The sequence below is a fragment of the Grampus griseus genome (assembly GCF_964374135.1).
Source record: "Grampus griseus genome assembly, chromosome: 19".
Taxonomy (NCBI): domain Eukaryota; kingdom Metazoa; phylum Chordata; class Mammalia; order Artiodactyla; family Delphinidae; genus Grampus; species Grampus griseus.
The window spans coordinates 44,862,618-44,887,849 of NC_139013.1; the positions used below are offsets into that span (position 1 = coordinate 44,862,618).

Below are 25,232 nucleotides of genomic sequence, written 5' to 3' on the forward strand. Positions count from 1 at the left end.
GTATCCTAAAAGATGTGCACATGAAATGCTGTGAAACTTCAGAGGGAGGAAAAAGTTCTTCAAATGGGAAGAAGGGAGAGAGTGGTGGGACCTTCATATAATAGGTAACATTTCTGCTGAGCCTCTGAGAAAAAGTAGAGAGCATGTGGGGCAAGAATGTATCAAAGTGAAATTGGGTTGAAATTAATATAAGGGGCCTAAGATGGGGGAGGGGAGGAGTCCCTAAAAAAGCCACATGCACCCTGGGGAAACAGGAAGAATGGGGGCGACCCCACCACTTTGGCCTTTATGACGTCAATTCAGTGAAACCTGGACATAAGGGCTTCAGCACCAGCTGGTGCAGTCACCAATTTCCCCCTCAGCCCTCTGCTCTGAGAATTGGAGTGGCAGCAAAGCAAACGCAGGGCCAGGACCAGGGTGGAGCAGTCCAGGCACCCAGAGCAAGCATGATGGGAGGCAGGGTCCCACAAAGGCTGAGCCCTCACTAACAGGCCCCGAGAGTGAGTGCCTCGCATCCTCATCCTGCTTTCTGGTTATCTGGGAGCAGGAGCCCTGGTGACTCATTCTTTCCTAGCCATGCTGAGTGCCCCCTGCAGGCCAGGCACTGTGTTAGATGGCGTATTAGATACAAGTCCTCAGGGGGCTCGCAGTCTAGCAGGAAGGGGAAAAACAAGTGTGAGAGGAGAAACCCGGTGGCCGTGGGTTCTCAGAGGAAAGACACTGGACCCAGACTGGGAGAGGGTGGTCAGCAAACTTTTGGAAAAACTGAAACCTCAGTTATGATTTGAAGAAGGTAAATCCAAGAGAGGGTGTAGGGCAGTCCCTTCTCAACCGGCCTCGTCTAGGATTTGGAGTTTGGCCTTAGAAACCAAGAGCCTACCCTGGCACTGACTTGCAACAGCTGATGTGACTCTTTCCCTCCATCCCCATGCCTCTGTAGGTTTGTGATGTGGCCAAGGAAGCCCTACAGTGCCCCCCTGTCCCAGGTGGAATCCATCCCAGTAACCTCGGCATCTGTCAGCTTGGCAGCAGTCCCAGCAATAGAGTCCCCTGAGATGGATCTGAGTGATTTTGTTAAGTAAGTGCAAAGGCAAAGCCAGAATGGATTTCTTTAAATAGCATTCTTTTCTCTACACTGACTTACATTCTCAAACTCGTCTTTCATGTATTCTTCCAGCAGTTTAATGAGTGCCTTCTCTGTGTTAGGCCCTGGAGGGGGCATCTGGGATACAGAGTTGAAAGTCATCTCTGCTCTCAGGGAATCATAGCCTCCTGAGTCCTGAGGGACTGAGCCCTTCTGATCATATTGCCCTCTCCATCTGCCAAGCCAGGGTCAGGTCAAGGGTAGAAAGCAGAAAAGGATATGACAATTGGCCATGTGTTATATGCTCACAATAAAATGTTCCGGCCTTGGGGACACACCCAAGTTGTCTGAAGAACTGCCAGAGCTTCTGAGAACTTTCTGTAAGTCAGACAAGGGCTTGATAGCCCAGGAAAAGAAGGGTTGGGGCCTATGGAAAATGGACGAGTTTGATGCCCTAGACTGCATGTTTGGGGGCAGGTAGTAACAGAGCACTGACCAGCTGACCCTTGAGAAACGTGTCCCTAGAATGAGAACCCCACTTATTCTTTGGGGCGCCGTAGAAGGGAGAGGAAGACAGGGCCATCATGCAGCTGAAAACTGTGTTGTGATGCTTGCCAAATGAGTGATTCTCCACATTTCATTGAACTCCCCAGGACTATCCTTGTGGATGAAGAAGTTGGATCTGAAGAAAGAGAGACCAAAAAAGCACAGGTGTCCATCATGGCGGTCTCAGATGTATGGTTTCCTTTCCCTGGGGTGGGTGGGCTGCACATCTTTATCCGGGTTCCTTCCCAACCAAACACCGACAGAACCAACACCTCAGTGAGAACCCAGACACCTCAGCAAATAGATTTTCTCTGTAATGGAAAAGCCATTTACCTCTAACCTTGGCGATCTTGTGCTCTTCCCAGCCCCTAGATAGAGGCTACAAAAGGAGAACTGTCTTCCACAGTAAAAACAAAGAGTAGATTGAGAGAGTTTACAAATTCATACTCTTAAATTCTCCTTTTAGAATGATGACCTAAGGAAATCATCAGAAATACAAAGATGTATGTACAAAGGTGTGTGTTAAAACAGTTTAGAAATAGCAAAAAATTAGGAAAATTACTGTATGTCCATGATAATATGCAATCTTTTAAATAAGGTTTGTCTCAATATTGGCAGAGTCGGGGAAAGCAAGCATTTTCACACTTCGTAGGTAGGAGTATGAATTGGTGTAGCCTCTCTGACATGCAATCTGGCAGGTGTATCAAAATTTAAAATGCACAATTCCTCTGCTAAAATATTATTCTCCAGATACACCTTTACGTTTACATAAAGACGTGTAACTACCCTTGTACACTGCAGCTTTGTTGGTAAAAGCAAGAAAAATTAGAAACGACTTAATTCCCCCAGTAGGAGATTGGTCAGATAAACTAAATTGCATCTGCACAAGGCAGTACTATGAAATGCATTTTAGAAAATGAAAAAGTTCTCTCTTTACTGATTTGGAGCAATCTCTGATATATTAAGTAAAAAATACTACATGTTCTGTTTTTTAAAGTATTTTAAATGATGCTTGTAAAGAATATTTAGTCATATGGGAAGGTATCATTCATGCTATAATGTTAACTGAAAAAATCAGAATACAAATATATATACTCACACTATACACACACACTGTTATATCTGCAGAATAATCTGATGATGGATTTGTATTTCTTCCTTTGAAGCTTTCTGTATTTTCCACATTTTTTAGAATAAGTATGTGTGTGCATATAAAACACTTATCTTTTAAATGTTAATTCTTTTCTTTTGTATATATTTTGAAAGATGTCATAGAAAATTCAAGAATACAGAAACATGAAAGCAAAAATTCTCAAAATCCCACCATTCATAGAAAAATTTCAGCAAATAACCTCCTAGATATCTCTATTTGCATATGCAGATCTCTGAGTGAATTTATGCACACTCACACTTGCAGGTGTGGTACATAGGCCTGTGTAATATTACATAAGTGGAACTGCCTTTTTACTCAGTAATATGTTGTGCACATCATCCCTGGTTTATAAATATACACTGCATCCTCCTCCATGGATAGCAGTACCACACACACTTCACTTAAAGGGACCCCCTAGTGATAGGTATTTAGTTTACTTCCAAAGTTTTGCTATTACAGAAAACACTGAAGTAAACATCCTTGTACATACATCTTGGACACCTCCCCAGTTATCTCCGTAGGGAAAAAAAAAAGTGCTATTTAAAAAATATATACAACATACTTCATTTTTCTATCAGCTAGGGGGAGGAGCACGTTGATGACAAATTATGAATGTTTGCAAGTTTTTCCTCACACTTCTAATTCCCAGGGATTAAAAATGAACTCTGCTGAAACAGAAAGAATAGACACAAACCAGAGTCAGGCGGAGTTTCAGGAACCGCCATGGATCTTTAAACGGGATGAAATGTTTTCCATTGGGATAGAAGAAGTAAGTAACACCTCATGAGCCCTAGAGTCATCTGATACAATTCTTCTTACTGAACCCCTGCCCCAAGTTAGAAATTTAAATTTGCCCGAGCACTGTTACTGCCTTATCATCATGTATTTTCAGGGTGCTAGGCTAGTCACCTTTCATGGAGTCAAACAAGGTAAAGGCAGGAATCAATCTGTAAATTGGCTGAACTTTAGCTTGCCCTTTGCAGACTCTCATATGGAATGACGTTCTCTGCAGGTGTTTGATATTTTGCCTCTCTATGGAGTGCTGCGGCCACACAGTAGCCACCAGATATCATTCACCTTCTATGGACACTGTGACATCATTGCACAGGCTAAAGCTCTGTGTGAAGTGGATGGAGGGCCCACCTATGAGATAATACTAAGGGGAGAGGCCTCCCTGGTCAACTATTCCTTTGACACCAAGGACATTAACTGTGGATTACAGGTATTGCCAGCCATTGGGAGGAGATTTTCTGGGTTTGCCTTAAACATCGGTCATAGTCTTTGTGCCCTCATCTCTCCTGGAACCCCAGTCAGCATAGTCTCACCATCACCCCTATCCCTGACCCCTAAGCTGCTTCCTAAGCCTGATCATCCCCCCACTGCCAACCATTTGCCAGACATTTTCACTTGCTTTTCTCATTGTCTCCTCAAATTCTGCATGTTAGACACTAAAATTTGCATCTTTATTCTCAGTCCAAAAGCCCATTCCACCCTCTTTGTTTCTTTCAATAGGACTACTCCCTTCTCAGTCCCTTGAGTTTACGAACTCCAAGGAATTTTCCACTGCATTCTGCCCTTCAGCTCCCCACATCCTTACAGGCCCGGGGTTTGCTAATTCATCAAGCATAATTCCTCTGAGTTGGTTTTCCCTTCCCATCACCACTGCGATCATCACACTGCGGGATCTCAAGCCATGCCTAAATTATTACAGCAGTTCTTCTCAAGCTGTGATGTGCATACGAATCACCTGGGAATCTTGTTCAAGTGCAGATTCTGATTCAGTAGGTCCAGGGTGGAGCCTGAGAGTCCGCATTTCTGACAAGCTTCCAGGTGATGTTGATGCTGCTGGTCCACGGACCCATGGAAGCAAGGGATTACAGTGCATTTCTGGCTTCTATCAAAAACTGATCTAAATATCATTGCCAGGTAGATTTCCCAAAATTACCTTGGGAAAAGAGCAAAAATGATTGCATAGAGAAAAGGGTATTGTTTTGTAGTCAGAAGAACTGCGATGTTATCCTGCTTTTACTCCCTACTGACTATGACCTTGGGCACATAACCTAACCTCTCCAAGTCTCAGTATCCCTCATCTCTAAAACGGGATTGGGGCAGCAATTCCTATTTCACCAGATGGTTATGGTTACCTAAGTAAAGTGTCTGGTCAGTACTGTGCCTGAGTCAGAGAAGGCCTTCAATCATGAGTCACTGTGGATCAGAGCCAGTTTCCTCCACCTGAGTAAGGGTGGCCTAAACCCCTCTATTAACTGATGCTCCTTACATATTAAACTTTGTTTCTCATAATTTCCCATTATAAACTGCTCATACATTTATGGCCAAGCTGGTTTACCCACTGGCCCTAATGCAGCCCAGCCCTTTCTGCTTCCATTTTTCCTATTATATTATCTATCTCATCCTCCGCTCTGTCAACTCCAAAGTCACACATACTGTAAGACCCAGCTCAACTCCATCCCTCAGTTGTCTTCCTCTTACACTATATTCTCTTGGCACTTAGAGTCTTTGCCATAATATAATGTACTTTCTAAATCTTGCTTTGGAATAATTGTCAGTTAATTCCATGTGTGTACAACTTCTCTCCCCAATTAGAATTTGTGTTATGTATTCAGATACCATATCTCCTACCAAATATGAATGGGAATTAGACCCCCCATTATATAGCCACTGCATTAATTTTTTTTAATTATTCAGTATTATTACTGAATTGTGTGTGTACATATATGTTTACAGGTTAAAGATTGTGCCTAAAATCAAATTCACCTAACACCTATTGACACCTTGTACGTTACTTTGACCAAATAGAATTTTCTTTCACTCCTTATCTCCAGGGTCTTCTGGGCAATTGGTTTTGGCTCAGCTCAGAGTGCTTCCTTTGTAGCAACTAGTTCTTCCCCTAGTTTGTCCTAAGAGCCCCCGAAGTGGCTTCAGTTTGTGGTTATTGGACCCTCTGAATTATGTTAGCAAAATCTCAGGAAAAAGAATATGGCTGGCCTATTACTCCCCTGTCTCTCCATAAAAGTAGAAAAATTCATTCTAGAAAATTCTGAACTCAAATCTTATCTAAGAAAGCAAATCTTCGTAATATAAAAAAGCTTACTTTAAGATCCTCTAATATGAGTTCTTTGTGGGGAAGAAATCAGAGGTTCAGGAAGGTGAAATGCTCACCCCACAGCCGTACTAAACTAAATTAGTTGTTAGAAGACCTAAGACAGAGCCAGTCTCCAGGGTCTAGTGCTCCTCCCGCCCAGTAGGCACCTGGTTGTGATACTGAAATGTGGATTGGCCAGCATCTACCTCATGGAAAACGAAATCCGTGTCTGTGAGACATGCTTGTCTCCCTGCCTTTGTCAGGATGACAGCAGCATCCCAGAGGGTGGAGTCACTCTTCTCCTTCTTCTCCTCTCAAGCTGTTCGACCATGTCACAGAGAGTGAAATCACACTCAAGAACACTGGGAAAGTTGGCTTTGAGTTCAGCGTTCTGACTGACCCCCAGTCTTCGCCAGACAACCTTCTGCCTGGAGTGCCACTCATCCAGCCTCTCTCAGTAAGTAGCCCATCCCCCCCAACCCATGACGGCCACCTGATGATGGTAGGAGGGGCCCAAACCCAAACCTGCAAGCCACACCCCAGGAGCTGAGATTGTGCTAAACATTCACTGCCTGGATTATGGGTGTGATTTTTTTTTTTTAATTAAAACTAACAAGCTCTCAGAGACAAGAAAAATAAATATATCCAAGCCCTTCCTTCATTCATTAAACAACTATTTAGTGTGTCCTCCATTAGCCAGGCACTGTTCAGGCACCAGGGGTTAAACAATGAACAAGATATACAATCCCATGGATTTTTTTTTCATGATTATAAGAATAGTTTATTTCCACTTATGTCTTCACACTTCCCTTGTAATTCCTTGAAGCCGAGGGCCTGCTCTACTCTGACTACAACAAATAAAAGCAGCTTTTTGTTAGCAGTAGTGAAAACACCAGTAGACTGCAGTGAGCCATATTGGTTTTAGAAGCAAATGGAAGAGATGGTTCCTTGTACATATTATGTTAATCTAACAGTTTTAAGGAATTTTTGTCGAGTTCATCTCATCATGAAAATAATACATAATTGTTATAGAAAAATTGAAAGATATGAAAAAGGATAAAGAATGAAATCATAATTGTTCATCATCTTACAATCCACAGATAAAAGTGCTGTCATCTTGGATGATAGAGTCTATTCTTCCCCTAAATTATCACATATATTTGGGTCTATTGCTAGTTTCTCTGTTCTTTATTGATCTGTTTGCCAGTACCTACATCCATAATATACTATTTTAAGTGTTACAGCTTTAAAATACATCTTAATGTCTATTAAGTCAACTCCCTTTTAATTCTTCTTTTTCCAATTTGTCTTAGATATTCTTTTGAATTTTACTTTTATGTTCTTTCTAAGTTGAATGCCTACTTTTCTTTCTTTCTTAATTAATAATGAAAAAATGTGAGTACACATTTGCCTCAGTATACCTTTAGCTCCATCTCATAATTTTAAAGAAAATTATAGATTGAAAAAAGGAAGTTAACTTTGCATATTTCATACATTTTAATATCAACCATTATAATTTTAATTATTTTCTAAGTTGTCTAGAATTGTAGTTTTATCTACAAGTGTAATTTTAAAGTATATTTTTCTCTTTTTCAAATTTCCAAATGACTCAGCTTTTTCTTTTTGTTATTGAAACTCTTGTTAATGTGAAGTTAATACTGAGTTTTTCATATCATGGCCAGGTAATATGACCTTCTGAATTCCTACTTTTATTAGTTTGTTAATATATTTTAGTGGTCTAAAATGATTTTTTAATACCAGTGAATGTTTGGAAACAATGTTGTCTGGACTGTAGAATGCAGATTATGATGAATCTTTATTAAATTAACCTCTATTAAATTATATTATCCAAATCTTGTATCCCTTTTTCTGTTTAATTATTCTAAGACTAAGAATGGTATATAAAAAGTTTTCTAAGACTAAGAATGGTTTATAAAGGGTTTTGGTATATAAAAGACTAAAAATGGTATATAAAAAATATATAAATTTTTGTTTTATCCATTTTCATTTCTGTCTTATTTAACACACAAGATTTAATGACTATTAAGTGTTCGTCCTGCACTGTATATTTTATCTATTTTAAATTGCCACTTTCTTCCCTTTTAATGCTTTTTACTTTGAATTCTTCTTTGGTATTAATATTGTGTCTTTCAAAGTACCATATTAGCTATCTTTCACAAGGTTTGGTATATTGTGTTTTTATTGTGGTTCAGTTCTATACATTTCATAGTAATCACAAGTATATCTTTTTCTTTGGCTGTGGGTTCACTCTGAGGATATGTCTTTCATTTATTATATCTTCAAGTATTGCTTCTCCCCTATTTTCTCCAGTCCTTTCTGCTAAAGCAACTTTTAGACATATGTTGGACCTTCTCATTCTGTCCATGTTTCTAAACCTATATGTCACATGTGTATCTCTTTACTCTTTATCTCTCTAAACTGCATTCAAGATAATTACCTCAGCTCTTTCAGTTAACTAATTTTCTTTTCAACTGAGTATGATCTACTGTTTATACTCCGCATTCCTAACCCTACTCTGCATTCCTAACCCTATTCTGCATTCCTAATTTCAGTGATCATATTTTTCATTTCAAAAATTCCACCTGTTATTCACCTCTTTCACTGGGATTTTAATTTCTTCATTTATCACTAATGATTTTGTAGATTCTTTTAAGTTATTCTAATTGAGTTATTAGGGATGCCATTATTCCTATTTGTGTGACTGTTAACTCTCTTTCATTATCAGTGCTTTCCCTGTATGACATGTAATTTTTGACTTGGGATCATCTTCCACTGACACCGTTTTCTCTGTGACAACCTCATTCACCCTGGATTGCAGGGTGGTGCTACAGTAGTGTTGCAGTTGTTTTTGCCAGGTACCCCAAGGGGTCAGATTTTGAGTTAATGTTTTGTTTGTTTGTTTGTTTTCTTTCTTATTGGAGTATAGTTGCTTTACTTGAGTTAATGTTTTGACCTGGATTAACCACAGTGATCTGTCAGTGTGTGTGAAGACTCCATGCACATGCATGATACAGGCTTGAGCATTCTGTATCCCATGGGATACATATTTTCCCCACCTGGGATCCCAGAGAGATACAAGCTTCCTTGATTCTCCCCTGAAGTGCAGAGAAATAACAGGAGTGGCCGCCCTTCATGGCTCCAGCCTCGTGCAGGGATTTGCCCTGTGTGCCCACCTCACATGGGTCCAGGCTGCATCTCTCTATTTCAGTCCTTGGGTGGTAGGAACTGTAGTTGGGTCTGATGTCACCCATGGTCACCAAGTAAAGGCTCTGAACTTAACCACACTGGCTAGGTTCCATCTGTTTCTTTTTCACATCAGAGGATCTATTTTCTTTCAAGCTCACTATATATTGAAAGAGAGTTTTGTTGTTGCCTTTGTTGTTGTTGGGCCTTATACAGAATATCCTTACACTTGTAGCATGAGAGGGAGCTATAACAGTGCAGTCACCAGCATTTTCAGAACCAGAAGTAGGAGGATTTTTCATCCCCATATACTTTTTCCTGGTTTGGGGTTACTCCCTGTCCCTGACTCTCTGCTCCTGCTGTTTACACACGGTGGCTTCTTGAATCTCATTGATACAATGGATTAGATATTATCTTATTTTTTCTTCTTTCTTATAGGAACTCATAGAATATATTTGCTCTTATTCCTCAGAATCATCACTGTGTCATGGGTCCCCAGGATCATCCCCCAGGTTTAACGATTCTCTAGGGGGACTCACCAATAAGTTGTACTGGTGACTATGATTTATTCCAGCCAAAGAATACAAGCAAAATCAGCAAAGGGAAGAAGCACATAGAGCAAAGTTCAGAAGAAACCCGGCGCAGGCATCCAAGAATTCTCTCCCAGTGGAGTCAACGCAAGATGCTCCTAATCCCCCAGCAATGAGCTGTGACTACACAATATGAGAGCTACCACAGAAGCCCACTGGAGACTCAGTGCCAGTGGGGCCCAGTCACACAGACACCCTCTGCCTGGCACATACCAAAATTCCAGTCTCCCAGAAAGAAAACAGGTGTTCAGCATAAACCATAGTTGTTTGCACAAAAAAGTTGAGGCACAGTGAGCCATTCTTACCAACTTTGCAAGCAGGCCTTTCTAAGAGTAGCAGTTTTAGGACTGCTATGTTAACTCTTTTTTGTACTTCCCCCTTCTTTTGAACTGGACGTTGTTTTTATGGTTCCGAATGGGATTTTTTTCTCTGTATGTTTTTTCTTTTCTATATTTACCAGATTTCCTGCTATAAGGCCAGATTCTTAAAATGAAAACAAATGTTTACAGAGTCCTGCAGTGTACATAAATGCTTGAACATATAACTAGATAGAGAAAAATTTTCCACCAGAATAACATGAGAGAACTATTGGTTATTGGAAAAATACATTGTTACTGCTCAAGATAAAAGCTGAGACCCACCCCACTACCCTCCAGGGCACTGAGTGCAGGAAGAAAGAGAATTTTGTAGGAAACAAGAGAATTTTGTGGATTGCTCAAGACAGGGGTGAGGAGAAGAGAGAATGAGCGTGGGAAGGTGAATTCTGGGAAACACTGCACACTGCAATTTGACTCCACCTTATAACACTCCCCACATACACACTCACACTCACACATTCCATAAAATGTGCAAAATTTCATAAAATGCTTCATGTGAGTGAGTGCATTGTGAAATTTGGTGACAAGGCTCAGTTCTGTTCAGTGAAGCAGATAGCGTGTAAGGAAGTGAGAGAGTGGAGGCCAAGGGAAGCAAGAGAATGAGGCAATGGCTTCTCATAGAAATGATGGCAATGATTTTTAACTGTCACAGGCACTTTGAGGGTTAGAGATAAGTTTATTAACACTAGTGGGCTCATGGACCCCCATGGTGTGTGTGGGTATGTATTTAAATAAAATATGGATTGATATCCACCAATCAGTGTTAATCATTATTTATGTGTCAGTAGTAAGCACTAGTGATCTTCATTAAATTTTTTCTTGTCTTCATGCTCTAATTTTTCTTCAAAGAATATATATTACTTGTAACATCAAAAAACAATAAAATATGTTCAAAATTATGAGGTCCCTTCAAAAATGACTTTTAAAACACTTCTAAATAGCTTGAACCTATACTAGCATTTTCCCCTAGTTTTTTTTTTCAATGTTGGCTCCTTTTTGGAATTTAAAAAAAAATTTTATTGGGGTATAGTTGATTTACAATGTTGTGTTAGTTTCAGGTGTACAGCAAAGTGATTCTGTTATACATATACATATATCCACTCTTTTTTAGATTCTTTTCCCATATAGGCCATTACAGAGTACTGAGTAGAGTTCCCTGTGCTATACAATAGGTCTGTATTAGTTATCTGTTTTATGTATAGTAGGATGTATATGTCAATCCCAGTCTCCCAATTTATCCCTATAAATATCAGTTGAGTCCATCTTGTTTAATGTATCATTTAAAACTTGTGTTTCCTTATTTGTTTTCAATTTGGATGATCTGTCCATTGTTGAAAGGGGTGTTAAAGTCCCCTACTATGATTGTGTTACTGTCAATTTCCCCTTTTATGGTTGTTAGCATTTGCCTTATGTATTGAGGTGCTCCTATGTTGGGTGCATAAATATTTACAATTGTTACATCTTCTTGGATTGATCCCTTGATCATTCTGTAGTGTCCTTCTTTGTCTCTTGTAATAGCATTTATTTTAAAGTCTATTTTGTCTGATATGAGAATTGCTACTCCAGCTTTCTTTTGATTTCCATTTGCATGGAATATCTTTTTCCATCCCCTCACTTTCAGTCTGTATGTGTCCTTAGGTCTGAAGTGGGTCTCTTCTAGACAGCATATGTACGGGTCTTGTTTATGTATCCATTCAGCCAGTCTGTGTCTTTTGGTTGGAGCATTTAATCCATTTACATTTAAGGTAGTTATCGATATGTATGTTCCTATTACCATTTTCTTAATTGTTTTGAGTTTGTTATTGTAGGTCTTTTCCTTCTCTTGTGTTTCCTGCCTAGAGAAAGTCCTTTAGCATTTGTTGTAAACCTGGTTTGGTGGTGCTGAATTCTCTTAGCTTTTGCTTGTCTGTAAAGGTTTTAATTTCTCCATCAAATCTGCATGAGATCCTTGCTGGGTAGAGTGATCTTGGTTGTAGGTTTTTCCCTTCCATCACTTTAAATATGTCCTGCCACTCCCTTCTGGCTTGCAGAGTTTCTGCTGAAAGATCAGCTGTTAACCTTATGGGGATTCCCTTGTATGTTATTTGCTGTTTTTCCCTTGCTGCTTTTAATATTTTTTGTTTGTACTTAAGTTTTGATAGTTTCATTAATATGTGTCTTGGCATGTTTCTCCTTGGATTTATCCTGTATGGGACTCTCTGTGCTTCGCGGACTTGACTGACTAGTTCCTTTCCCATATTAGGGAAGTTTTCAACTGTAATCAATTCAGATATTTTCTCAGTCCCTTTCTTTTTTCTCTTCTCCTTCTGGGACCCCTGTAATTCGAATGTTGGTGCATTTAATGTTGTCCCAGAGGTCTCTGAGACTGTCCTCAGTTCTTTTCATTCTTTTTTCTTTATTCTGCTCTGTGGTAGTTATTTCCACTATTTTATCTTCCAGGTCACTTATCTGTTCTTTGCCTCAGTTATTCTGTTATTGATTCCTTCTAGAGAATTTTTAATTTCATTTATTGTGTTGTTCATCATTGTTTGTTTGCTCTTTAGTTCTTCTGGGTCCTTGTTAAACGTTTCTTGCATTTTGTCTATTCTGTTTCCAAGATTTTGGGTCATCTTTACTATCATTACTCTGAATTCTTTTTCAGGTAGACTGCCTATTTCCTCTTCATTTGTTTGGTCTGGTGGGTTTTTACCTTGCTCCATCATCTGCTGTGTTTCTCTGTCTTCTCATTTTGCCTAACTTACTATGTTTGGAGGTCTCCTTTTCACAGCCTGCAGGTTCGTAGTTCCTGTTGTTTTTGGTGTCTACCCCCAGTGGCTAAGGTTGGTTCAGTGGGTCATGTAGGCTTCCTGGTGGAGGGGACTGGTGCCTGTGTTCTGGTGGATGAGGCTGGATCTTGTCTTTCTGGTGGGTAGGACTGCCTCCGGTGGTATGTTTTGGGGTGTCTGTGCCCTTATTTTGATTTTAGGCAGCCTCTCTGCTAATGGGTGGGGTTGTGTTCTTGTGTTGCTAGTTGTTTGGCATAGAGTGTCCAGCACTGTAGCTTGCTGGTCATTGAGTGGAGCTGAGTCTTAGCATTGAGATGGAGATCTCTGAGAGAGCTTTTGCCGTTTGATATTATTTGAGGCCAGGAGGTCTCTGGTGGACCAGTGTCCTGAACTCGGCTCTCCTACCTCAGAGGCTCAGGCCTGGCACCCGGGCAGAGCACCAAGACCCTGTCAGCCACACGGCTCAGAAGAAAAGGGAGGAAAAGAAAGAAAGAAAGGAAGAGAGAGAGAGAGAGAGAGAGGGAGGGAGGGAGGGAGGAAGGAAGAAAAATAAAATAAAATAATTAAAATAAAAAATATATTATTTTTTTAAAAGTAACAAAAAAAAAGAAAGAAAGAAAGAAAGAAGAGAGCAACCAAACCAAAAAACAAATCCACCAATGATAACAAGTGCTAAAAACTATACTAAAAAACAACAACAACAATAAAAAACAGACAGACAGAACCCTAGGACAAATGGTGAAAGCAAAGCTATACAGACAAAATCACACAAAGAAGCATACACATACACACTCACAGAAGGAGAAAAAGGAAAAATATATATATTAAAAAAAATAAAGGAAGAGAGCAACCAAATCAATAAACAAATCTACCAATGATAATAAGCTCTAAATAATAAACTAAGATAAACATAAAACCAAAAACAACTTAGATGCAGGAAGCAAACCCCAAGTCTACAGTTGCTCCCAAAGTCCACCGCCTCAATTTTGGGATGATTCTTGTCTACTCAGGTATTCCACAAATGCAGGGTACATCAAGTTGACTGTGGAGATTTAATCCTCTGCTCCTGAGGCTGCTGGGAGAGATTTCCCTTTCTCTTCTTTGTTCTCACAGCTCCAGGGGCTCAGCTTTGGATTCGGCCCTGCCTCTGCATGTAGGTTGCCAGAGGGCGTCTGTTCTTCACCCAGACAGGAGGGGGTTAAAGGAGCCGCGGATTAAGGGGCTTTGGCTCACTCAGACCAGGGGAGGGAGGGGTACAGAATGCGGGGTGAGCCTGCAGCGGCAGAGGCCGGCGTGATGTTGCACCAGCCTGAGGCACGATGTGTGTTCTCCTGGTCAAGTTGTCCCTGGATCACGGGACCCTGGCAGTGGCGGGCTGCACAGGCTCCCGGGAGGGGAGGTGTGGATAGTGACCTGTGCTTGCAACAGGCTTCTTGGGGGCTGCAGCAGCAGCCTTAGCGTCTCATGCCCGTCTCTGGGGTCTGTGCTGATAGCCGCAGCTCACACCCATCTCTGGAGCTCATTTAGGCGGTGCTCTGAATCCCCTCTCCTCGCGCACCCCAAAACAATGGTCTCTTGCCTCTTAGGCAGGTCCAGACTTTTTCCCAGACTCCCTCCCGGCTAGCTGTGGCACACTAGCCCCCTTCAGGCTGTGTTCAGGCAGCCAAGCCCAGTCCTCTCCCTGGGGTCTGAACTCTAAAGCCCGAGCCTCAGCTCCCAGCCCCCGCCTGCCCTGGCGGGTGAGCAGACAAGCCTCTCAGGCTGGTGAGTGCTGGTCAGCAGCGATCCTATGTGCGGGAATTTCTCTGCTTTGCCCTCTGCACCTGCGCTCTCCTCCGTGGCTCCAAAGCTTCCCCCTGCCCACCCACCATCTCCACCAGTGAAGGGGCTTCCTAGTGTGTGGAAACTTCTTCTTCACAGCTCCCTCCCAGAGCTGCAGGTCCCATCCCTGGGATGGGTCTCTGTTTTTCTTTTTTCTTTTGCCCTACCCAGGTACGTGGGCAGTTTTTTGCCTTTGGGAAGTCTGAGGTCTTCTGCCAGCGTTCAGTAGGTGTTCTGTAGGAGCTGGTCCTCACATAGATGTATTTTTAATGTATTTTTGGGGAGGAAGGTGATCTCCACGTCTTGCGCCTCCACCATTTTGAAGCTATCTCCACTAAAGCAGTTAGTGGAGTGATTTTTCCCGTTGACATTCCCACCAGATGTGTTGAAATGTGAGTTTCTTTTGATGCATAGTCTTACCAAATTTGGCAAACTTTACCAATCTTATGGTTTAAAATTGTTTTCAGTATGATCTTAATTTGCATTTCCCTGGTTACTTATAAGGATAAGCAGCTTTACTGTTTGCTTGCCATTCTGTTTCCTCTTTTATGAAATGTGTGCCCACATATGCTGCCTATTTTTCTATTGTTTGTCATTTTCTCGTACCTTCATAGGAATGAATCTTGGAGGAGGAATGTGAGTGGACAGTTTAGCACACTAGGCCCTTGGGATTATCTAGTCCATCAAACTGCCAGAAGCAAGAGTCCATTGTAAATTTTACATAAATTTTACGTAAATCTTAAAATCCTCTCCCATCTTTCTGCTGTATAGGGTTTTATCGGTTCCCATAAAGAGCAGGTGTTGAAGGTTTACTACTTGCCTGGAGTACCTGAGATCTTTCAAAGGAGCTTCCAGATACAGATTGCCCACTTGGACCCAGAAAATATTACTCTGAGTGGAGAGGGAATCTTTCCCCGAATCTGCGTCGATCTCCCCAGGAACCTCAAAGGTACTTCTGCCCTCTATAGTATTTCCCCACTGGATGACAAGATGTGTTTTAGCTGCTTATTATAAGGTTGATGGCAACTCGCATTATTTGTTTGGCAGTCCTCACAAGTTCCCTTTTGTGTTATTCCTGAATTGCAGAAAACGTCAAGAGTTGAAATTGACTTGGTGACCTGAGATGAGTAAGACAAGATAGGGTCCATGGTAGTTCCAAATTAAGACCCCTGGCCAATTTTGCCATCATTAAATTACTTAAAGAGAGATCAGGACATTGTACTTCCAAAAGCCTTTTCCTCCATCATGTGGAGTTGTCACTCACAGATGGCCATTGAGAAGGCAAAGGCTGATTGTACTGCAAGGAATACAGTTCTCAGAATATCAATATGAACTGTACAGAAAGGCAGCTAAGGTTCCAACCCCTTATGCTGGCAGTACAGTTTGGAGGCTAATTTAGACTTATCAGTTGTCTGCCCACATCCTTAGCCAAGGCTTTTCTGGGTAACATCTGGCACCCAGAGCCATCCCTCTGTATCAGAATATTTCTGTCTTGGCAGATCCTGAAGCTCACCCCAGCAGCTCTTTTAGCCACAGACTGACTCTGGCTCTTTCTTCCTGACATGGACTACAGGATGAAGAGTCAAGAGAAACTTCTCACTCTTCTTCATGAACCCTCTTCAAGCTCTTTGAAATCTACATTCCCTAAGCAGCTTCAGACTAAGCCCTCCCACCTCGGCCTTTCCTCCTACCCCACTCCCCAAAGTCACTAACTCACCTGTTGATGGTCATGCATTAAATCCTAATTGTCTGCTCCCTGATAATATGAAGACAAATATTAATAAATCTAAGACCATGTTACACTCTAGTATCTAGAGTTCCAGCCAGCCGGAGGTTAGTCCAACTCTACGTATAATTGTCAAGAAGAAAAGCCTTTGCCACACGGTTGAAAACTGGGTGCCCAGCTGGCCTCATGATGGCAGTAGACATGTTTGCCCAATACAGGGCTTTAAAATAATTTAAATCTGAATACTAGTTGGGTCTTCTGTACTCCAGTTCACCACAGTCCCAGCACTTCCTATGGTTTCATAGAAGGCACTTTAATGACTTTGCTTACCTTGCCCCTCAAGCATTTGAATTTGCGCTGGCTTACTGGTGAACTGGTGAAATCTCTCTCCCCATTGCCCAGCCTGCCTGATTCAGGGGACTGTAGCTTATTTAGTCGTAGTTAAAGCAACTTGAACCAAATATATTCTTTTTGTTAACAGAGAATTAATAAACATGAAGACCAACCTAAAGGGTGACCATCCACCTGGGTTTGTCCAGCATGGAGGGGTTTCCCAAGTGGTGCAGCCATCAGTGCTAGAACTGGGAAAGTACCAAGTAGGCTGGGATCCAGTTGGTCACCCTATGAGTGGCTCAGGATGTTACTGTCATTAAGTTCTTGAGAAACAGTTGGTATCCCACTAAAGCATAATCTCATAAAACTCAGTGAGTTCTCTTTTACAAATTCTACTCATTCACAAATTATCCTCTGAAGCAGAGAAAACATGGCAGGCTAAGTTTCACAAAGTTCACTTCCCTTCTCACTTTATTTACCCTGAGCTTAGAGTCTGTGTTTTAGGCATAATTCATATATTTCTAGCCATTCAGATTTCCTTCTCCTTCCAACCCCCACAGGATGTGAGAAGTATGAAATCTTCTTAAATCAGGCCAGAAAAAACCTAGAAGAAACCAAAAATGAAATGTTTGACCACTTAGAGAGACCTGAGGAAGTGCCTGAGGATGAATCTTCTGAGGTAAGATTGGCTTCGCTCTGCACAGGAAGTAGATTCACAGGAAGCTGCAAAAAAATGTTTTTCCCAGTGGTAACATCTTGCATAACTATAGAACAGTATCAAAACCAGGAAATTGACATTGGTACAAGCCATAGAGCTTATTCAGATTTCATCAGTGTTATATGTACTCGTGGGTCTGTCTCTGCATGTCTCTGTATGTATGCATATCTGCGTCTGTGTGTGGTTCTAATCCAATTTTTTCACGTGTAGTTTTGTGTATCCACCACCACAGTTAAGATACAGAAGTGTTCCATCTCCGTAAGTATCCCTTGTGCTCACTGGGGAAATAGAATTATAAGCAAAAATCTCTTTCCAACCCACAAAATCTCTCCACAAAGGTGGAAGAGAAAGAATCCAACTTTATTATTGATAAGCATTAAAGCAGAAAGTGTTCCGTGTCTCTGTCAGTCTGCTAGGAGATTGCAAAGACAGAAAGAAATCTCAGTCTTTCGTAAAGCCAAGCAGATACAACCTATTATATACATGTTCTCAAGGTAAACAGTAACTAGTCCTTAAGTAAAAACTATAACTAGTCCTCAAGTAAGAGGACTTGACAGCACCATTTGTCACACTTAGTTCATGCTAAATTCACATGGTAATTGGGGTGACCATCTGTGTTAGCTAATTGGCTTTACCCAAAGGGAAAACAAACCTTTTGTGTTTTTATGACAGGGTCCTCTGAAGTTGAGCTCCTATCCTCCCACAGAAATGGCAGGATAGGAGATGGGGCTCTATCTTCCTTGACGATGACATGTCAAAGAGATGGTTCCCAGGTCCTTAAGGAAGATGTTCCTGGGTTGTGAAGCTGATAAAAAGTCTTAGCCTATGAAAAGATTTATATATATTTCCAAGAGACAGAGAAAGATCTTACAAGTTTTCTTGAAAATGAAGCTGGAAGAAGTCTCTACCCTTATTTTCAACAGGGAGAATTGAGCCTCTTTTTTTTTGCCACACCTCATGGCTTACAGGATCTCAGTTCCTGACCAGGGATTGAACCGGGGCCGCAGCAGTGAAAGCCCGGAATCCTAACCACTAGGCCACCAGGGAACTCCCTTGAGTCTCTTATTTTTAATTTGTTTTTTTTTTTTTTTTGCATTTGGAACATTTATTTCAGGAAATACATTTTGTTTTTGCCTTTACATGCTTCTCGCTTATAGCCATCCCCAATCTCCCCACCCCTTTCCCCTGGCAGCCACTATAGTTCTCCATCTCTATAATCTTGTTATGAGTATAGAAGAGTTATGTAAATGGAATCATACAGTATGTAACCTTTTGAGATTATTTTTTTTTCATTCAGCATAATGCCCTTGAGATCCATCAACATAAATAGTTCATTCCTTACTCCATTGCTCAGTAATACTCCATGGCACAGATGTACAGTTTGTTTAACCACCTTGAACCCCAACAAAAATTTTAACACCACAGATATACTGTATATCTATTTATTTACTGTGGCCCTTTGGAGGGCCACAAGCCATTGTAATATCTAAGATTTTCTCACTCTCTCCTCCATGAAGCAACTTTCGCCCCCTTAGGGGTGGTTTTGCCCCCATTGAGAATGCATGTTCTCAAAGAATTTGCTTACTTGCTCTTCTCTCTTGCTCCAGTTAAATACTCAACTCCAGATGGAAGTAGAGCGGCTTATAGTCCAAAACTATGCCACAGAACATCAGAAATCAATTGTCCTTGGTTCCGTGGACAACTTCTGCCATCAGAGTCACCGCAAACCGATCAAGTGAGCGCCCTTCCATGTCGTGTTTGTTTCAGAGTGTGGCAGAGCCAGCGGTGCCCTCCACCAGAGTGCTCCATGAATTAATGATTGACTATGTACGGATGAAATCCACTCGCCTTACATGTCTGCCGTTCTCTAGCAGCCAGCCAACCAGGCAGGTCTCTGCCTCTTAGTCAGAAACCTCCCACTTTGTCTAATAGATGGGCCGGTTTCAGGTCCTTAAGGACCAGCACTGAAGGTGTTTAGAGATGATGGCTAACGCAGCAATGTGGTCTTCTGGGGGAAGTGTCTTGTTCCTAGTCTCCATTCTGGAGAGTGGTGGTTCTCTACTCCAGAGAATAGAATTGTGCAGAGGAGATGGAAGAAAGCCTCACACTCTTGCACATTTGGAAATGTGAGTGGTAAGAAGACCTTGTTAACTGTTTCAGAGTCCAGCTGCCAGAATATATCCTAGACTTTGGTTACATCACCCTTGGTGACGTCCGAACCCACATCATCAAGATCACCAACACCAGTCACTTCCCAGTGTCCTTCCATGCAGAAAAGCATGTCCTTCACGACACAGGTAACCAGGATGGAGACCCTTCCTATTGCACTCTGTCATTTCTAACACGATGCCCATCTGTACTGTCCTGGAGTGCTTCTTCTGGGATCAGCTGAAAGAATTGTTGGGCCATTAATTGATACTTTGAGTGGTCATCCTGCCTCCGATGGGCTGTATCTAGAGCAGCTCTTGATTGCTACTTTTCTTTTCCTCAAAGAAATTTTGTTTGTCTTGGTCCAGGCTTCAGTATTGAGCTAGATCGTGTGAAGAATCTGCCTTACTGTGAAACGGAAACATTTGAAGTGAGATTTGATGCACAAGGGGCCAGCCTTTCTGTTGGAAACAAAAATGTCATTCTGCCCATCAAGGTAAGATGCATCACGAGGCCCAGCTGATCCTCCCCAGCTTCCATCTCTGCTTGCTGATCACCCCTGTGATGATCCAGTTACTATTTCAGAGCCGTGATTCTTTCTCCTATCCCATGCGACACGGTAACAACAATTTTATGCCCACTCTAGGTGGTTGGAGGGCCAGCAGTTCACATCTGTCTCCAAGCCAAGGTGACCATTCCCAGTATGACACTGTCTTGTGGAAAAGTGGAGTTTGCTACAATTCAGTGTGGACAGTGCCTCGTGGAAACTATTCAGCTTTCCAATCACCTCCAAGTCCCTTGTGAATGGTTTATCCACACCCCTAAGCAAGTTAGCAAGGTAAATGAATTGTGGCCCATTGTCCCCTTTTTTCCATCTCCATTTAAGTCAGATTTATAATTCTAATCCGTCACTCTCTTCATTTCACCCTTCTGCTCAAAGACTTTCAGCGACAACCATTGCCCCCTGAATAAAATGTAGGCCCTCAGCCCAGCACTCAAGGACTATCAGGCCATGCTATCTCGCGAATGTCATGTCGTATTTATCTTTGTGCCCTGACACCTGGGAAGTAATCAGTAAACATAGATTGAGTGGGTGGACGGTGGAGGCATTTTCCAAAGAAAATGGTCTAATTGTCTACTATTTATTTGCCAGCTGGAGAAACACATGCCAAAGTACTTAAGACGGAAACTATGTGCTGAATTCAAGCCAAAGACACGGATCTTTGAGATTCAGCCCACTTCTGGGGTCTTGGATCCTGGTGAGAAGTCCAACATGCAAGTGAAATTCATGCCCAAAGAAGAGGTAAGCTTTAAAGAAATGCAGTCTCATTCAGACTCTCTGGATCTCTTTGAGCTGTACTCGAAGTCCATGCTTGATTGGGTCTCCAGGGAAACTTTGAGTGACCTGTCCCTCACTATTCTGATTATGACATTCAGTGCTCTGGTTCATGCAGGAGCTGTGTCCTGGTGGTTAGGAGCACCGGCTCTGGAATCGGCAGATCTATCTAACACTTTGACTTTTACCAACAGACCTGGCTTAGTGGCCTTCTGCCTCTGACTAAGAGGCTGCATGGCTTTGGGCAAATTATTCAGCCTCGCTAAACCTCAGTTTGCTCATAGATAAAATGAAAAATAATAATATCACATGTCCAAAATCCCTTATTGCAATTCCAAAATCCAATAAGTTCTAAAAACTGGGGGAAAAATTTTTTTAAGTTTCGGACCCAAACTAATTTGGCAGAAAAACCTATCTGAACTGACATGAGACTACTTAACCTTTATTTATCCCCCTTGGTTTGCAGACTCAAACACTGCAACTGCAGAAATATTAATGTGTTTGATTACAGGGGATGCTGCTAAGGCTACTATGTAACATAGGGTATATGCTCTGTGTTTACCTTTTTAAAACTCTGAATTTGAAAGCATCTGGCCCCTAGGGTTTCAGGTAAGAAATTATCAACCTGCAGTAGCTACCTCCTAAGGGTCATTTTGAAGATTAAATGAATTAATGTGAATAAAATGCATAGCATACTGCTCTGTATGTAGTGTCTCAATATCTATTTACTATTATCATCAGTAGTTGTGATAATAATAAGTACTTTCTGGTAGACATACTCCCTGGGCCTCACAAGTGTTTCTTTTGCAAACACCATGAGCACAAAGCTACTCCTGACAAAGAATACAGTAAAAAAATAATAAAAATCCTAGAACCAGAGAGGATCTCAAGAGGTTACACTGTAAAGACTTTTGCTGAAAGCCTAAGGCATTTGGGAGATGTTTTTCTTTATTCTTTTAAAAGAAGAAATCGATGTGAGTTTTATAAAATACCCATGGTTAACTCCCGTTTTCCTGGTAACGGCTTTGAGGAAGTGCTTCAGAATCTACAATGAGAAGAAAGAAAAGAGAATGACTTCATATCTGATTCTAAAATAGAGTCCCTGTTTCTGTCATTATCAAAATCTCCCCAACCCTTTTAAAAGAAAAGAAAACTAATGTGTTTGTCATTCTTAGAGAGTCTTAAGACTGCCAGCAGGTTTACTCAAGATTTTGGATGTTTTACTGAAAAAAATACCAGTAAATATAGTAAAAAAAAAAAAAGATTTGTTTGGGCAGTTCCATAAGTGTTGAGTTAGCATTGGTCAAAATTAATAAAATGTTTCCACCAAATGGGATAGGAATTTTTTTAAGTATCATTTTTTACTGAAGTATAGTTAATTTACAATGAATACATATATTTTTTTCAGACTCTTTTCCATTGTAGGCTATTATAAGATATTGAGTATAGTTCCCTATGCTATACAGTAGGTCCTTATTGTTTACCTATTTTATATATAGTAGTGTGTATATATTAATCCCAAACTCCTCATTTATCTCTCCCCCCCACCCCACTATCCCCTTTGGTAACCATAAGTTTGTTTTCTATGTCTGAGTTTATTTCTGTTTTGTAAATAAGTTCACTTGTATCACTTTTTTAGATTCCACATATAAGCGATATCATATGATATTTGTCTTTCTCTATCTGGCTTACTTCACTTAGTATGAGAATCTCTAGGTCCATCCATGTTGCTGCAAATGGTATTATTCCATTCTTTTTTACTCCATTGTACATATATACCACATCTTCTTTGTTCATTCTTCTGTTGATGGACATTTAGGTTGCTTCCATGTCTTGGCTGTTGTAAACGGTACTTCTATGCACATTGAGGTGCATGTATCTTTTCAAATTAGAGTTTGGGAGAGGAATTTATTGGCCGTATACAAGGAACTGGTTAGCCTTGCAACCCATACAGTCCACACCTATATCTTCACCAGCATCAGCAGCACAGAGAAACACTGATGTCCACATTAACAACTCCTAGACATTATAACATGCGTTCAGAATACTTTGTGTTAGAAAACAAGATGAATGAAATGTTTTAGAAATATTTCCCTGGGACTTCCCTGGTGGTGTAGTGGTTAAGAATCCACCTGCCAGTGCAGGGAACATGGGTTCAATCCCTGGTCTGGGAAGATCCCACATGCCATGGAGCAACTAAGCCCATGCACCACAACTACTGAGCCTGTGCTCTAGAGCCCGTGAGCCACAACTACTGAGCCCACGCACCTAGAGCCAGTGCTCCGCAGCAAGAGAAGCCACCGCAATGAGAAGCCCATGCACTACAACGAAGAGTAGACCCTGCTCATCGCTACTAGAGAAAGCCCACGTTCACCAACAAAGACCCAATGCAGCCAAAAAAAAAAAAAAAAAGTAAGAAATATTTCCCTAAAAAGCAGTTAAAATATAGAAGTTTGGATCACATAAGGTGCTAAACCCATAACTATATAGAAAACCTTCTTAGCCAATAATTTGTTCTCTTACTATCTCCAACAACAGGTATTTTTCTGAACTTGTATCTATGTCCTTACACATTCTTTCCATCTGATTTTCCTTCCCTCTGAGCTAAGGTAGTTAAGAGCTCTCCAAATCGCTCAGCCAATCATGCTTTCCAAACCCAAGCCATGAGCCCAACAGTTTCAGAACAACCTGGGCATCTGGTTAAAACTACAGAATCCCCAGCCTTATCCTGCCCCTACCAAGTCAGGATCTCTAGGAATGGGCCTGTGAATATGCATTTTAATAGGTTCCTAAGTGAAACCAGATTAGAATAATTCGTATCATTATCAACTGGTATTTGGATTGTAATTGTATCAGACGAACTGATTGAGCTAGCTGATCATCTCTGACTAGCTGCTTAACTGTATCTTTAAATAATGGAAATATGATCATTCAGATTCTCCAAGAAACAGACCTGGAGTCAAGAATTTGAGTGCAAGCAGATTATTTAGGAAGTGTAGGGAATACTAAAAGAGAAGTAGAAGGTGATAAGGAAAAGGAAGGCAGCTAATAGGGTGTGCAAGTGAGTCAGCTACCTTGGACACTGGACTGATTTATTGATTTATTTATTTTTGGCTGCCTTGGGTCTTTGTTGCTGCATGCGGACTTTCTCTAGTTGTGGCTAGCGGGGGCTACTCTTCGTTGCGGCACACAGGCTTCTCGTTGCGGTGGCTTCTCTTGTTGCGGAGCACAGGCTCTAGTTGCATGGGCTTCAGTAGTTGTGGCATGTGGGCTCAATAGTTGTGGCTCGCGGGCTCTAGAGCGCAGGCTAGGTAGTTGTGGCACATGGGCTTAGTTGCTCCACGGCATGTGGGATCTTCCCAGACCAGGGCTCAAACCTGTGTCCCCTGCATTGGCAGGCAGATTCTTAACCACTGCGCCACCAGGGAAGTCCTGGACACTGGATCTTAATCCCACTGGAAACTCGGAGAAAATATACAAAATGCACATTTCAGAATTATCCCTCTCAGGAGTCTTTATACAGTAACTCCTGAGAGTCGTTGGTTAAGGATTGTCCCCAGAAGGTGTTACTTCTGTGACACTTCTGCCTTGCCCTGCCCTACCCATGGGCAGCAGGGCCCATGAAATGAGAGCCCAGAGGTACAGACCCAGAGGTGCAGATAGTGGCAGTGGGACATCTGAGCACATTGGAGGATCTGAGGGTTATGAGAACAGCATTCACAGGACTGTGATGAAGCACTTGGTACAGTGCCTGGCATGCTAGATACCCAGTATTAACACTCTAATATAAGTTGCTCTCATGCAATTTTATAAGAAAACTTTTCTCTCTTAATCTAAACAGGATCAATTTTGTCCCCCAGTGGCTATCCGTTTTACATGTCACATAACAGAAAAAAATTTAGTTGCTTGTTTTGTTTTTATATTTTCCAGAAATTCTACAGCCAAACCTTGGTGTTCCAGATTGCCCAGAGTGATCAAAAGCTTACTCTACTGGCACAGGGGCAAGGTCTAGAGCCGTGCTTGGAATTTAGTCCCTCAGTTCTGGAGCTGGGGCCACTGCTGCCTTATGCACCTGGAGATGAGGCCGAGGTGGTGGTGAAGAATCCCTGCAACTTTCCCATTGAGTTTTACTCCTTAGAATTTGACCAGCAATATCTTGTAGAAGAGAAGGTGAGCAGAGACCAAAACCAAACTCCATTTTCCTACACATGCTGGGCCTTGCCAGGTACTCTTCTCTCTGCTTGGACAACTTCCTCCTCACCTTTGCTCCTTCTTCCTGTGAACCCTTCCCTGTCAATTTAAAGATCACTTTGCAGGCTTTCCTGACC

General features: G+C 41.5%; 1 protein-coding gene across 1 annotated transcript in view; it reads left to right on the forward strand.

Moving 5' to 3' along the window:
- HYDIN (HYDIN axonemal central pair apparatus protein) overlaps nucleotides 1-25,232 on the forward strand; it is a gene marked incomplete at its 5' end in the record, with an annotated part of 342,250 nt that overhangs the window by 201,862 nt on the left and 115,156 nt on the right. The window contains 13 exons of the mRNA XM_082677828.1: nucleotides 941-1,078; nucleotides 1,738-1,819; nucleotides 3,433-3,552; nucleotides 3,796-4,005; nucleotides 6,206-6,343; nucleotides 15,415-15,592; nucleotides 17,263-17,381; nucleotides 19,028-19,155; nucleotides 19,581-19,717; nucleotides 19,937-20,064; nucleotides 20,215-20,406; nucleotides 20,722-20,871; nucleotides 24,835-25,074. Of these exons, the coding sequence (XP_082533954.1) occupies nucleotides 941-1,078; nucleotides 1,738-1,819; nucleotides 3,433-3,552; nucleotides 3,796-4,005; nucleotides 6,206-6,343; nucleotides 15,415-15,592; nucleotides 17,263-17,381; nucleotides 19,028-19,155; nucleotides 19,581-19,717; nucleotides 19,937-20,064; nucleotides 20,215-20,406; nucleotides 20,722-20,871; nucleotides 24,835-25,074 (1,960 nt within the window). The remainder of the gene's footprint in view (nucleotides 1-940; nucleotides 1,079-1,737; nucleotides 1,820-3,432; nucleotides 3,553-3,795; nucleotides 4,006-6,205; nucleotides 6,344-15,414; nucleotides 15,593-17,262; nucleotides 17,382-19,027; nucleotides 19,156-19,580; nucleotides 19,718-19,936; nucleotides 20,065-20,214; nucleotides 20,407-20,721; nucleotides 20,872-24,834; nucleotides 25,075-25,232) is intronic.